The 16,136-nt window shown below is 40.2% G+C and overlaps 1 protein-coding gene across 8 annotated transcripts in view; it reads right to left on the minus strand.

Annotated features, from left to right (window-relative positions):
• Nucleotides 1-870: 870 nt before the first annotated feature.
• nbeaa (neurobeachin a) overlaps nucleotides 871-16,136 on the minus strand; it is a 908,137-nt gene continuing 892,871 nt past the window's right edge. For all 8 annotated transcript variants that reach the window (XM_072262897.1, XM_072262901.1, XM_072262905.1 and 5 more), the window contains one exon: nucleotides 871-2,380. In XM_072262897.1, the coding sequence (XP_072118998.1) occupies nucleotides 2,290-2,380 (91 nt within the window). In that variant the 3' untranslated portion in view covers nucleotides 871-2,289. The remainder of the gene's footprint in view (nucleotides 2,381-16,136) is intronic.

Below are 16,136 nucleotides of genomic sequence, written 5' to 3' on the forward strand. Positions count from 1 at the left end.
GTTTATCTGCTCTATTGTGTTTCTTCTATTTACTGTGATTGCTCACAAGAAAATGAATCTCAGGGTGGGAAAAGGTGGCGTATATGTATGTACTTTAATAAATTTATTTTGAACTTTGAACAGTATTAAACTTTCTTGTCTTAGCAGTTGTTCTTTCTTTCAACAAAATACAGCTTGCCACTTTCTATGAGTTCTTGGTAATTTATCTCAAGATTATCTCTGAGCTACTCATAAATCTGCAATGTGATTGTTCTGCATCTTGGCAACATCCATAATCTGGATCTTCTTGGAGTCATTATTGTTGCATTTCTGTTGGATGCTGTAACATTATTTACAGAACTGCCAACTGGGAAAATATTTATTTCAAGTTGAAAATCTAAGAATTGTGGATTGAAACTGATTGCAAATAAAATAGATCCAATAAAAAAGAATGAAGCAATTATTCTTGGAACAAGAGTAAATAACTGTGTGTTTATATCAAGTAACGACTTTAAAAGGACCATGTTTCTTACTTTTCTCCAGCATCTTGGGGCATATGCATAATGAAACACTCTGTTTTTAGGTCACAAGAAAACTGTGTACAGATTTCAAGAAATATGACAGTTTTATATAGATTCAAATGCTCTGTTTACCAGTGAAACTAATACCGATTTTAGTAGGTTGTTACAATTAAAAAAAAAGAAAGTAAGTAGCAAGATTCTATTTGAATTAGGAATTTTTCAATTTGAAAAAGTGAACAAGTAACTTCATTAATTAGAGAAATATTTTCAATTAAATAAAAGCATATTTTCATGTTGTTACATTTGACAATATTCACAGATGCTCCACTGGATACTATATTGAGAAAGAATGAACAAAATAAATTAGGGCTTTGCATATTTTATTTTCTTCAATTTTAGTTTCCAATTAACACACATCTGGCATATCTTACATCTTTGCCATAAAACAGCGTTACAATAGCTCAAGGATTTCTTATATCCAAAATATTTCACTGTGATTTCCAGATGAAATGAAATTGGTTTCCAGATGCTTGCTTCCCTCCCCCAATTCTAGACTAAAAACTCATAATATTGCTCACACGAGATGTACAACTTAATAGTTACGCAGTCAGACTTTTTCCATAGTTTTAATTGTTTAAATACAAACAGCAAGTAAAGAGTTCAGTGCTAAAATTTACTATTACAGTGTGGATGAAAAATCAATAATCACAGCAATAAATAATGATGTTTCTGGTGCAAAGTGCTAATACAAAGAATCCAATTTCTTTCTTAAATAAACTGCATGACTGCAATTTCCAAGAAAACTACATTCCTGTTACATGCCTCTTAGCCCTACCAACATAGTATGTACATCTATGACTTCTGACAAAACAGTCACCAATTATACAAAAGAAAAGAAAAGGTGAGGTGATTTTTAATCCCCGTGTGTATGTATTTAGTTAGAATTATATGCCAGAAATATCTTTACTACAGTAAAATTTTTGCTCTGGAAACAAATGCATGGTACATTTATTCTCGTGCTTACTAGGAAAGCTGGAAATGTAATTTTAAGCAAGAGAGCCAAGATCTCACAATATTTACCTCATGAAATAAGTGTTAACAGGGTACAGAAATGAAACTGTGTTTGTAAATTGTCAGCGTAGTACAGAATGTGGATCTCATTGCCACACTGTAAAATTATTAGCCGTTAATTTTGTTCATGGTGCTAATAAATATCCAGTACTTTCTATCATGATTAGTTTTACCTTATGTCTAAAATGATGGATCAACAGATTGAGTGCAATGGCTGAGAAACATATGCCTTGGGTATTTTATTTCCATCAAAGATATTAAAGTAATACTTATTAAAAGTATTCTTTCATAGCTGGATACAAACTGAAAAGACAAATGTAGTTTTTCTTTTTAAATGGCCTTCTCTTAGCATGAATTGTTTGAACAACTGCACATGTTCTGTAACTTGTCCTCAACACATTTTTGTAAATAAAATTAGATAGTAACATTAATTATTCAACATACTGTTAATCATCTGTCTTTCATCAATGATTTGTAAATTAATGTGGTAGTTCTTTGATAAAGGTGGTGATCAGTGAAGAAAGAAAACAAAATTACTGTGATTGCTTTCACATGAAAATAATACAAAATGCACAACTATTGCTGGATGTAATGCAATGTATAATGGAGGGCAAACAGAGGGTATTACATTCCAACACCTATACCTGGGCTGTTGACTGTAGCACTTGTGCTCTCAGCTGGAACTGCCAATCACTCTTCACCCTCCCTCAGCATGTGATTAGTATCTGTTCTGATGTTCATAGTGCCACCGGTTGAAATCTATGTTAAAAGCTACGATACTGCCTGAAGCCATGCCTGTTATCAGTGTCCTGAAACAGAAATACAAAAATGTCAAAATCAGAATTAGATATTTGTGTACCACTTTGTTCAATATATACAAACCTGCTCAAATTCTTTCAAATAGAACATGGTATTTACAATGTGAAATTGAAATACTTTAAATCAAATTTCAAAATTCATTTGTTTTATTTCAGTAAGTTATCTATAAATGTAATATTTTTATTGTATGACACAAGTTCGTCTGATAACTCAGTGAATGTTTGGTACCAGACACCACTAAACCTCTTCATACCCCATCCTTGCTATACATAGGCACAAAAAGGACATACTTACATACAACTTTGGAGCTGAACAAGGTGCCAAACATTTAAAAGTTAAAAATTGTCTATTGATAAAGAAGAATAAAAACATACATAGCTTCAGGATAATGATGATTGCAAAAGGTTACTATAAATTAATAAACCTGCAATATTTTTAGACTTATGAAAATGTTTTGCTGTATTTTTTAAGTACTCAGGAAAACAATTTTGCTTATTCAGATATATCATTGAGTGTGTCATGTGCCCGGGTTATTTTGTATACAGTATAAAGACAGTTGTCTTTCGATACGGAATGGATCCAATCATAATATGTAGCCAGGAGTTAGCCATCTGATTCTACTCTTAGCAAGGTTTATATGGGGCAAACATAAGCAAATGGAACGAGCTGAGATAAGCAACTTGTTCAGCATGGACTAGTTGGGCCAAAGCCCTGTTTCCATCCTGTATAACTCAATGACTCCTGAAAATCTAAATGTACGATATACACTGGTTCTCTCACATCTTTTTTGCCAGTCACATTTTCAGCAAATTCAAGTGGGTTAGTCAAACATGATTTCGCTTTTATAACTTCAATCCTATTATTCTTTACTAGTTGTTGGGCTTCTTTGCAAAATACCTTCTATTTTGGAAACTGCAATCATTACAGATAAACTGTGGTTTGAATTTCTCAGCTGACAGTATTTAGCCACACAGCTGATTCCAAATGAGCTGGCTCTTAAAGACATAGGCATGTAACACCAACAACTCTCTTTCAGCTGCTGGAGAGTGCTGTCAACTTGCACCACTAATTCCTGGGAGCACAAAGCAAGCTCACAGATGTTGTGAAGCAACTGCTCATGGTGTGTGGAACACATCACCCCTGGGAGGTATATCCTCTAATGAAGAATTACCTGCAGTGACACGGATAGGGGATAGTTAGGATACCATTATAAGAAGCAAGTTTGCAGGCATTGACAACCACTGTCATAAAAACTAAGCACCTTAAGTTGAGTCCATGGAGCTTAATTTCTTTTTAATTTACATTCACAATCTTTGCATGTTAATAATTAAGGACTCACTGAGAGAAAGACTCCTTTATTTTGTTAACTCTTACAATGACTGCACCATAGATATATGGCCACAGATTGAAATCTTGCACATACTCAAAATGTTTGATATCCTCAGCTAATTCCAGCCGATCCTGAAAATACTTGGGTTTTGTAAACATGTTTAATCTTGTCAGCCAATCCCAACTCACTGGCTTCAGCATGAAATCATCTCTCTGATACAGTACAAATGGTACTTCCAAATATATCCAGACATCAAAAATAAAACATAATGCAGGAAATACCTAGCAGTTCAGTCACTATTTGTGGAAAAAGACAGTCAATCTGTCAGGTTGATGATCTATCAGAACTCTCACATCACTGTTCAGATAAAAGACCATCAATGTGAAACATTAATTCTGCTTCTCTCTGCCTTGCCTGTTGAGTACATCTGGCATACATTTGTTTTATTTCAGGTTCCTTCATCTGCAGCTTTCAGCTTTTCAGTATTCAGAAATTAATATTTGTAACAGAGATGAAGTACAGTACAGTGAGAGCAGGCGCACTGCAGCTGAAGCATGCTGGGTAATGCTTGATAAAATCTACAATATTTTCAGGACAACATTCATACACAACCATATGTATACTTCTCAGGATTTATCTAGAGCTATGAACCATGGAGCCAGTGCAAAACTAGAACATTTCTAGCTTGGAAATAGTTTGCTCATGCCTTCCAGGTAGTGACAATGCAGAAGAAACATGGAAACAGGAGGAGCAGGTTTCTGCCTCAATTAAGACAAATCTTCAATCAGTCTTCTGGACACTCTGAACCCTGAGCTATAAGCAGGCAGACTCCCACGTACAGCAGCAAACTGTTCTGAAAGAAATTGATGCTTCTATCAGTTACCAGACAACTTTCCTCTAAGGACCAGTTGCCGACTTTGGCAGGATTCATGAGACTATGTTATTGGTTGTGTACTCTGGATAACACTTGTCCATGTATGCATGAGAGTCCTATGTATAAGAGCTGAGACCCTTTCCTCCCTCATGTAGCATATACTCTCAAGTACTGCTCTCACCAACATAACTAAACCTGTATATCCAGACTGCAAGCACACGAGTTAGTACCTTGCAGCTATGAAACCAGCTTATAGAACATAGAACATAGAATAGTACAGCACAGTACAGGCCCTTCAGCCCACAATGTTGTGCCGACCCTCAAACCCTGCCTCCCATATAAGCCTCCACCCTAAATTCCTCCATATACCTGTCTAGTAGTCTCTTAAACTTCACTAGTGTACCTGCCTCCACCACTGACTCAGGCAGTGCATTCCACGCACCAACCACTCTCTGAGTAAAAAATCTTCCTCTAATATCCCCCTTGAACTAACCACCCCTTACCTCAAAGCCATGTCCTCTTGTATTGAGCAGTGGTGCCTTGGGGAAGAGGTGCTGGCTATCCACTCTATCTATTCCTCTTATTATCTTGTACACCTCTATCATGTCTCCTCTCATCCTCCTTCTCTCCAAAGAGTAAAGCACTAGCTCCCTTAATCTCTGATCATAATGCATACTTTCTAAACCAGGCAGCATCCTGGTAAATCTCCTCTGTACCCTTTCCAATGCTTCCACATCCTTCCTTTAGTGAGGTGACCAGAACTGGACACAGTACTCCAAGTGTGGCCTAACCAGAGTTTTATAGAGCTGCATCATTACATCGCAACTCTTAAACTCTATCCCTTGACTTATGAAAGCTAACACCCCGTAAGTTTTCTTAACTACCCTATCCACCTGTGAGGCAACTTTCAGGGATCTGTGGACATGTACCCCGAGATCCCTCTGCTCCTCCACACTACCAAGTATCCTGCCATTTACTTTGTACTCTGCCTTGGCGTGAACTGCATCTGCCACTTCTCAGCCCACTTCTGCATCCCATCAATGTCTCTCTGCAATCTTTGACAATCCTCTACACTATCTACAACAGCACCAACCTTTGTGTCGTCTGCAAACTTGCCAACCCACCCATCTACCCCCACATCCAGGTCATTAATAAAAATCATGAAAAGTAGAGGTCCCAGAACAGATCCTTGTGGGACACCACTAGACACAATCCTCCAATCTGAATGTACTCCCTCCACCACCACCCTCTGCCTTCTGCAGGCAAGCCAATTCTGAATCCATCTGGCCAAACTTCCCTGGATCCCATGCCTTCTAACTTTCTGAATAAGCCTACCATGTGGAACCTCGTCGAATGCCTTATTAAAATCCATATAGATCACATCCACTGCACTACCCTCATCTATGTGCCCGGTCACCTCCTCAAAGAACTCTATCAGGCTTGTTAGACATGATCTGCCCTTCACAAAGCCATGCTGACTGTCCCTGATCAGACCATGATTCTCCAAATGCCTATAGATCCTATCTCTAAGAATCTTTTCCAACAGCCTTCCCACCACAGACGTAAGGCTCACTGGTCTATAATTACCCGGACTATCCCTACTACCTTTTTTGAACAAGGGGACAACATTCGCCTCCCTCCAATCCTCCGGTACCATTCCCGTGGACAACGAGGACATAAAGATCCTAGCCAGAGGCTCAGCAATCTCTTCTCTCGCCTCGTGGAGCAGCCTGGGGAATATTCCGTCAGGCACCGGGGACTTATCTGTCCTAATGTATTTTAACAACTCCAACATCTCCTCTCCCTTAATATCAACATGCTCCAGAACATCAACCTCACTCATATTGTCCTCACCATCATCAAGTTCCCTCTCATTGGTGAATACCAAAGAGAAGTACTCACTGAGGACCTCGCTCACTTCCACAGCCTCCAGGCACATCTTCCCACCTTTATCTCTAATCGGTCCTACCTTCACTCCTGTCACCCTTTTTTTCTTCACATAATTGAAGAATGCCTTGGGGTTTTCCTTTACCCTACTCACCAAGGCCTTCTCATGCCCCCTTCTTGCTCTTCTCAGCCCCTTCTTAAGCTCCTTTCTTGCTTCCCTATATTCCTCAATACACCCATCTGATCCTTGCTTCCTGAACCTCATGTATGCTGCCTTCTTCCACCTGTCTAGATTTTCCACCTCACTTGTCACCCATGGCTCCTTCACCCTACCATTCTTTATCTTCCTCACCCGGACAAATTTATCCCTAACATCCCGCAAGAGATCTCTAAACATCGACCACATGTCCATAGTACATTTCCCTGCAAAGAAAATGCTTACAAACCCTCAGAGGAAAATGCACCAAATGCAGGCAAATAGGACTAGCTCAAGTAGATAACTTAGTCAGCATGGACGAGTTGGGCCAAAAGGCCCATTTACATACTGCATAAATCTATGAGAAAAAACCTGAATAGCATCTGCTGTCAAATTATATTGTATCACTCAACATAAGCTGTATATGTGAATCCAACCTAGATCAGCTGAATATATCAAACATGCGTAGCTATCATTTCAATGCATAAGATGAATGCCAATATTAGTGAATTAATTGACTCCTTGGATAACAATCAGTGACCACTAAGAGAACAGCAATGTCACAAGGCCTCGTGGAGATAACTGGGTTAAAGGTCTTGTATCAGAGAGATGCAAGACTCTTAACCCAGTTACTAATAATTTAAAGATCAACACTGCCTCTAACAAAATAAGATAATATTAGCAATAACAGCAGCTTTCTGCAAAATGTTTTAAGGCTTGTATTATTCCAGTCTAAAACGATCAATTTTCTCCAATGGGTTGTTTGATAAACACTTGTAAGACTTATAAATGTGAAGGTATTCAGCCTCAAGATTAATTCAAGATTCAGTAGATGTTATGCCTAAAAGTGCAGTGTCTGTACAATAAAGAACAACATTTTTTGCAAGGCTCATGGGTGGTGTCAGTATTAATTTAGTCTCTTTAAACTCAAAGTTTCTAAGCACTCAGCATTAGTAAAGATGGTTCTTCTGTGAGATAATAGTAACAATAATTTTTCAAACAAATGTAGTTGAAAAAAAAGATAGGTGACAAATTTTGGGCCTGCACTAGTATTGATATTTAGCCAAGCAACAAACATGAATCTTGCCCAAATATGAGCAGCCAATGTTAGCAATTAATGCAATGGCATAGGTACAAACAGTACATCATTTGACATTATTGCAAATTTGAACCACACAAAGCTTTCTTTTGGTGTTGCACATACCACAACACAACAATGATTATCTACTATACGCCTCTACAGAGTTCTTGATGGTTCAGCATCTGGCTCACCAAGCGATATTTGCTGCAGTCCTTGTTTCCAGTCTCCCTTTAAATTCAACAAGGCCCAGTTTTTGCACTCCATTTAAACCTACCTAGTTCACTGGAAAATTTATCACACCTAATAAGTCTGGAAGATACTAAAAGCTTTTTTAAGTATATAAAGAGTAAAGAGAGTTGAGGGTAGATATAGGACCAATAGAAAATGATGCTGGAGATATTGTAATGAGAGATGTAGATGTGGCAGAGGAACTGAATGCGTATTTTGCACAGCAGGAGACATCTGCAGTACACTGGACATTCAAGAGTGTCAGGGAAGTGAAGTATGTGCAGTGAAAATTACGACTGAGAAGGTGCTCAGGAAGCTTAATGGTCTGAGGGCGGATAAATCTCCTGGACCTGATGGAGTGCACCCTTGGATTCTGAAGGAAGTAGCTGGAGAGATTGTGGAGGCATTAACCATGATCCTTCAAGAATCGACAGATTCTGGCATTGTACTAGATGACTGGAAAATTGCAAATGTTACTCTGCTACTTAAGAAGGGTGGGAGGCAGCAGAAAGGAAACTATAGATCTGTTAGCCTGCATCAGTGGTTAGGAAGTTGTTGGAATTGATTGTTAAGGATGAGATTACGGAGTACCTGGAGGAACAAGACAAGATAGGCCAAAGCTAACATGGTTTCCTGAAAGGAAAATCCTGCCTAACTAACCTACTGCAATTTTTTGAGGAATTTACAAGCAGGATAGACAAAGGAGATGCGTAGATGTGATGTACTTGGATTTTCAGAAGGCCTTTGACAAGGTGCTGCACATGAGGCTACTTAGCAAGATAAGATCCCATGGAATTACAGGAAAGTTACTAGCATGGGTGGGGCATTGGTTGATCGGCAGAAAACAGAGAGTGGGAATAAAGGGATCTTATTCCGGCTGGCTGCTGGTTACCAGTGAAGTTCCACAGGGGTTGGTTTTGGGACCGCTGCTTTTTACGATATATGTTAATGATTTGGACTATGGGATTAATGGATTTGTGGCTAAATTTGCCAATGATGCAAAGGTAGGTGAAGAAGTGGATAGTGTTGAGGAAACAGAGAGACTTAGATAGTTTAGAGGAATGGGCAAAGAAGTGGCAAATAAAATACAACGTTGGAAAGTGTATGGTCATGTACTTTGGTGGAAGAAATAAATGGGAAGACTATTATTTAGATGGAGAGGGAATTCAAAATGCAGAGATGCAAAGGGACTTAGGAGTCCTTGTGCAGGATATCCTAAAGGTTAACCTCCAGGTTTAGTCAGTGGTAAAGAAGGTGAATGTAATGTTGACTTTCATTTCTAGAGATGTAGAATATAAGAGCAGGGATGTGATGTTGAGGCTCTATAAGGCACTCGTGAGACCACACTTGGAGTATTGTGTGCAGTTTTGGGCTCCTTATTTTAGAAAGGATATACTGACATTGGAGAGGGTTCAGAGAAGATGCATGAGAATGATTCCAGGAATGGAAGGGTTACCGTATGAAGAACATCTGGCAGCTCTTGGGCTGTATTCCTTGGAGTTCAGGAGAATGAGGGGGTGATCTCATATCATGGTGCACATCGGTACCAATGACATAGCAAGGAAGAGTGACGAGGTCCTGGAGAGTGAGTATAGAGAGCTTGGTAGGAAGTTGAAAAGCAGGACCTCGAGGGTGGAAATCTCAGGATTGCTACCTGTGCTACGTGCCAGTGAGGGTAGGAATAGGATGCTCTAGAGGATGAACAAGTGGCTGAGGAACTGGTGTAGGGGGCAGGGTTTCAGATTTCAGGTTCATTGGGACCTCTTCTGGGGCAGGTGGGACCTGTACAAGAGAGACGGGTTACACTTGAACTACAAGGGGACCAATATCCTTTCAGGGAAGTTTGTTAGTGCTATTGGGGAGGCTTTAAACTAGATTTGCAGGGGGATGGGAACCAGAGTGCTAGAGCTGACAGTGGGGCTGGGGTGAAAATAAATGATGTTAAAAGTTCAAGCAAAGCCGCAAATAGGAAGGTTGTGAGTGGTGGTAAAAATCTTCTGAGGTGTATATATTTCAATGCTAGGAGTATTGCTGGGAAGGCGGATGAGTTGAGGGCGTGGATTGACACGTGGAATTATGACGTTATAGCAATTAGTGAAACTTGGTTTCAGGAGGGGCAGGACTGGCAGGTTAATATTCCAGGGTTCCGATGTTTCAGATGTGATAGAGGCAGAGGAATGAAAGGTGGGGGAGTAGCATTGCTTGTCAGGGAAGATGTTACAGCAGTGCTCAGGCAGGACAGATTAGAGAGCTTGTCTACTGAGTCCTTATGCGTGGAGCTGAGAAACAGGAAAGGTATGGCCACATTAGTGGGGTTGTATTATAGACCACCCAATAGTCAGTGAGAATTGGAGGAGCAAATCTGCAGTGAGATAGCAGGCAACTGCAGGAAACATAAAGTTGTGGTGGTAGGGGATTAAAATTTTCCATATATTGATTGGGACTCCCATACTGTTAGGGGTCTAGATGGTTTAGAGTTTGTAAAATGTGTTCAGGAAAGTTTTCTAAATCAATATATAGAGGTACCAACTAGAGGGGATGCAATATTGGATCTCCTATTAGGAAACGAGTTAGGACAAGTGACGGAAGTCTGTGTAGGGGAGCACTTTGGTTCCAGTGATCATAACACCATTAGTTTCAACTTGATCATGGACAAGGATAGATCTGGTCCTAGGGTTGAGGTTCTGAACTGGAAGAAGGCCAAATTTGAAGAAATGAGAAAGGATCTAAAAAACGTGGATTGGGACAGGTTGTTCTCTGGCAAGGATGTGATCGGTGTGGGAAGCCTTCAAAGGAGAAATTTTGAGAGTGCAGAGCTTGTATGTTCCTGTCAGGATTAAAGGCAAAGTGAATAGGAATAAGGAACCTTGGTTCTTAAGGGATATTGCAACTCTGATAAAGGAGAAGAGAGAGTTGTATGACATGTATAGGAAACAGGGAGTAAATAAGGTGCTTGAGGAGTATAAAAAGTGCAAGAAAATACTTAAGAAAGAAATCAAGAGGGCTAAAAGAAGACATGAGGTTGCCTTGGCAGTCAAAGTGAAGAATAATCCAAAGAGCTTTTACAGGTATATTAAGAGTGAAAGGATTGTAAGGGATAAAATTGGTCCTCTTGAAGATGAGAGTGGTCAGCTATGTGCGGAACCAAAAGAAATGGGCAAGTTCTTAAATGGGTTTTTTGCATCTGTATTTACTAAGGAAACTGGCATGAAGTCTATGGAATTAAGGGAAACAAGTAGTGAGATCATGGAAACAGTACGGATTGAAAAGGAGGAAGTGCTTGCTATCTTGAGGCAAATTAAAGTGGATAAATCCCCAGAACCTGACGGGGTATTCCCTTGGACCTTGAAAGAGACTAGTGTTGAAATTGCAGGGGACTTGGCAGATATATTTAAAATCTCGGTGTCTACGGGTGAGGTACCGGAGGATTGGAGAGTGGGTCATGTTGTTCTGTTGTTTAAAAAAGGATTGAGAAGTAATCTGGGAAATAATAGGCCGGTAAGTTTGACGTCGGTAGTGGGTAAGTTATTGGAGGGAGTACTAAGAGACAGAATCTACAAGCATTTGGATAGACAAGGACTTATTAGGGAGAGTCAACATGGCTTTGTGCGTGGTAGGTCATGTTTGACCAATCTATTGGAGTTTTTAGAGGAGGTTACCGGGAAAGTGGATGAAGGGAAGGCAGTGGATGTTGTCTACATGGACTTCAGTAAGGTCTTTGACAAGGTCCCGCATGGGAGGTTAGTTAGGAAAACTCAGTCGCTAGGTATACATGGAGAGGTGGTAAACTGGATTAGACATTGGCTCAATGGAAGAAGCCAAAGAGTGGTAGTAGAGAATTGCTTCTCAGAGTGGAGGCCTGTGACTAGTGGTGTGCCACAGGGATCAGTGCTGGGTCCATTGTTATTTGTCATCTATATCAATGATCTGGATGATAATGTGGTATATTGGATCAGCAAATTTGCTGATGATACAAAGATTGGAGGTGTAGTGGACAGTGAGGAAGGTTTTCAGAGCCTGCAGAGGGACTTGGACCAGCTGGAAAAATGGGCTGAAAAATGGCAGATGGAGTTTAATACAGACAAGTGTGAGGTATTGCACTTTGGAAGGACAAACCAAGGTAGAACATACAGGGTTAATGGTAAGGCACTGAGGAGTGCAGTAGAACAGAGGGATCTGGGAATACAGATACAAAATTCCCTAAAAGTGGCGTCACAGGTAGATAGGGCCGTAAAGAGAGCTTTTGATACATTGGCCTTTATTAATCAAAGTATTGAGTATAAGAACTGGAATGTTATGATGAGGTTGTATAAGGCATTGGTGAGGCCAAATCTGGAGTATTGTGTTCAGTTTTGGTCACCAAATTACAGGAAGGATATTAATAAGTTTGAAAGAGTGTTGCCGGGACTTGAGAAACTCAGTTACAGAGAAAAGTTGAATAGGTTAGGACTTTATTCCCTGGAGCGTAGAAGAATGAGGGGAGATTTGATTGAGGTATATAAAATTATGATGGGTATGGATAGAGTGAATGCAAGCAGGCTTTTTCCACTGAGGCAAAGGGAGAAAAAAACCAGAGGACATGGGTTAAGGGTGAGGGGGGAAAAGTTTAAAGGGAACATTAGGGGGGGCTTCTTCACACAGAGAGTGGTGGGAGTGTGGAATGAGCTGCCAGATGAGGTGGTAAATGCGGGTTCTTTTTTAACATTTAAGAATAAATTGGACAGATACATGGATGGGAGGTGTATGGAGGGATATGGTCCGTGTGCAGGTCAGTGGGACTAGGCAGAAAATAGTTCGGCACAGCCAAGAAGGGCCAAAAGGCCTGTTTCTGTGCTGTAGTTTTTCTATGGTTTCTATGGTTTCTAAACATTCCGAATGTTAAAAGGCCTGAACAGATTAGATATGGCAAAGCTATTTTCCATGGTAGGTGAACCTAGGACAAGAGGGCATGACTTCAAGATTGAAGGACATCCACTTAGAACAGAGATACGGAGAAATTACTTTAGTCAGAGAATGGTAAATCTGTGGAAGTTGTTGCCACGAGCGGCTGTGGAGGTCAAAGTCATTGGGTGCATTTAAGGCAGAAATAGATAGGTTCTTGATTAGCCAGGGCATCAAAGAGTATGGGGAGAAGGCAGGGGAGTGGGGATGACTGGAAGAATTGGATCAGCCCATGATTGAATGGCGGAGCAAACTCGATGGCCGAGCGGCCTATATCTTATGGTTTTATGGTCATAAATATGCAAATCTGACATCACTAAATCCTAAATGCGCTGGATTATCAGAGCTTTACCATAATTTCTAATCTAGTCTCTATTAGTTAGATAAAGTAATCAAGGAGATAATATTGAGATACCTCCTCATTGTCGAGTTCAATTGTATAAATTATAGAAATATTGGCTTTATCGACAGAATTAAAAGGCAAAACGCACATTCAAGTCTGAACTGACATTTGGATTTTCTCTCGTGCTTGGAATAATTTTGATCTTAGATCACATCTGGCAAGTGGTTTGAAGTATTTGGTACTATTTTACTTTATAATGTAACATAGGTAACTATTACAATTCTAGCAAAAGGTTAAAAACAGCTCGGTTCATATATGACCTTGGTTACTTAATTCAAGAACTGAAAAATTCTGTCTTAATCTAAGTGTTCAAGTGAGGAACCAAGCTTTAAGAGAGCTTTTAAATAACTTAAGCTATTTAAATATTTTAAATGGGGACTAGTGCAAATTAGATAATATGTTTTAGAACTTTTTTCCTCCCCTCTTTTTTTCAGAATTGTATTTCCTTTGTGACTATCTGGTCTTCTAACCCCAATAAGTGCTGCCATTCAGGCCACAGTAGGAGATGTAACACCTGTCTTTTTATCTGTTTCCTGCCCGTCATCCAGGAACCAAACTATTCCTTCGTGGTAATGTGACAATTCATTTGCATTTTGCTCAGTTTAATGTATTATAGTTGGTTTTCATAATGTGATTTTTTTTATATATTTGAGAAACCAAATGCCGTGATTGTTTTGGAGGTAATTTCTATTCTATTTGCAAGACCATCTCTGAGCTTCCAATTTCTTGTCACACTAATTCTCCATCCCACTCCCATTCTGCGTTCATTGACACCATACTTCACACCAACTAGAACAAATGTTAATTTGAAAAACAGCAGATCATCTTTTATCTACTAATGTTTGTATATATATTGAACCATCAGGATTTAAGAATTAATTTTAGGTCATCCCCTTGCTCTTTCTCTCAGCCACTGACGGGGCTGTACATTTTTGTTTCAATTTGTTTATTTTTTCCCCCTGTAACAAAATGCTGATTTTTAAAGCAATGCTACCTTGACAAATTTGGTCTGCATCCTATCACAGCCATTCCTTCTATTTCTTCCATACTCCTCTCAGCAAATTGAAACATGATTATCTTTTTCCTTTTCCAATTCTGATTGAGGGCCCTTCATCTAAAACATTGTCACTTTTTCTTTCATGGGAGATTACTTAACTTGATGCCTGCTTTCAGCATGTTCTGTTTGTGTCATAGGTGTTGCTCATTTATTTTTTTAATGTCCAATAAAGATACAGAGCACTTGAACAGAGTTGATAAACTACCAGACTTTTGGAAAGATCCAACAACAATTTTGGAAAGAAAATCTGTCAGCCTAGCCCAGAAGTGAGTCTAGACCCATTCAATGTGGCTGACTCTTAACTGCCTCCTCAGTTCAGGAATAATTAGCAACAGAAAATAAATGCCAGCTTCCCAGTGATATATAATTCCATTAAAGAAAAACAAAAGCCTAGCAAAAAAGTAATATATTTATTTAATACTATTAATTAAAAATGGTTTGTGACACAAAGAAGAATGAATGCAAAACAACTTGTAAATGAAGGTTGATGAACCCATTCAAATGAATGAGGGCACACTGCATACTGCAGCAATTTTCAGCAATAGAGCTGAAGGTGTCGATATGATGTATTCAGCACCTCAACTCAGCTCACAAACAAGAGAAAGTCTGCAGAAACTGGAGATCCAAGCAACACACACAAAATGCTCGAGGAACTTAGCAGGCCAGGCAGCATTTGTGGAAAAGAGCACAGTCGGCATTTCGCTGAGATGCCTTCAGCGGGTCTGGAGAAAAAAAGCTGACGAGTAGATTTAAAAGGTGGGATGGGGAGACAGAAACACAAGGTGATAGGTGAAACCAGAAGGTGGAGGGATGAAGTAAAGAGCTGGGAAGTTGACTGATGAAAGAGATACAAGGCTGGAGAAGGGGGAATCTGATAGAAGAAGACAGAAGGCCATGGGAGAAAGTAAAGAGGGGGGAAGGGGGGGAGAAGCACCAGAGGGAGGCGATGGGCAGGCAAGGAGATAAGGTAAATGAGGGAAAAGGGGATGGGGAATGGTGGGGGGGGGGGGCATTACCAGAAGTTTGGGAAATCAACGTTCATGACATCAGGTTGGAGGCGACCCAGATGGAATAGAAGGTGTTGTTCCTCCAACCAAAGTGTGGCCTCATCACAACAGTGGAGGAAGTCACGGATAGACATGTCAGATTGGGAATGGAAAGTGGAATTAAAATAGGTAGCCACTGGGAAATCCTGCTTTTTCTTAGGTGCTCGGTGAAGTGGTTTCCCAATCTACATCGGGTCTCACCGGTATACAGGAGCTACACCGGGAGCTCTGGACACAGTATATGACCCGTACAGACTCTCAAGTGAAGTGGTGCCTCACCCGGAAGGATTGTTTGGGGCCTTGAATGATGGTGAGGGAGGAGGTGTAGGAGCAGGTGCAGCAATTGTTCTGCTTGCAAGGATATGTGCCAGGAAGGAGATCAGAGGAGAGTGACGAATGGACAAAGGTGTCGTGTGGGGAGCGATCCCTGCGGAAAGCAGAAATTGGGGGAGATGGAAAGATGTGCTTGGTGGTGGGATCCCATTGGCAGAAGATGCAAAGAATTACGTGCTGGATACGGAAGCTGGGTGGGGGGGGGTGGTAGGTGAACACAAGAGGAACCCTATCTCTGGTAGGGTGGCAGGAGGATGGGGTGAGAGCAGACGTACGTGAAATGGAGATGTGGTTGAGGGCAGCATTGATGGTAGAGGAAGGGAAGCCCCTTTCTTTGAAGGAGGACATCTTCTTCGTTCTGGAATGAAAA

This window comes from Mobula birostris, chromosome 7, assembly GCF_030028105.1.
Source record: "Mobula birostris isolate sMobBir1 chromosome 7, sMobBir1.hap1, whole genome shotgun sequence".
In the NCBI taxonomy this organism is placed as follows: domain Eukaryota; kingdom Metazoa; phylum Chordata; class Chondrichthyes; order Myliobatiformes; family Myliobatidae; genus Mobula; species Mobula birostris.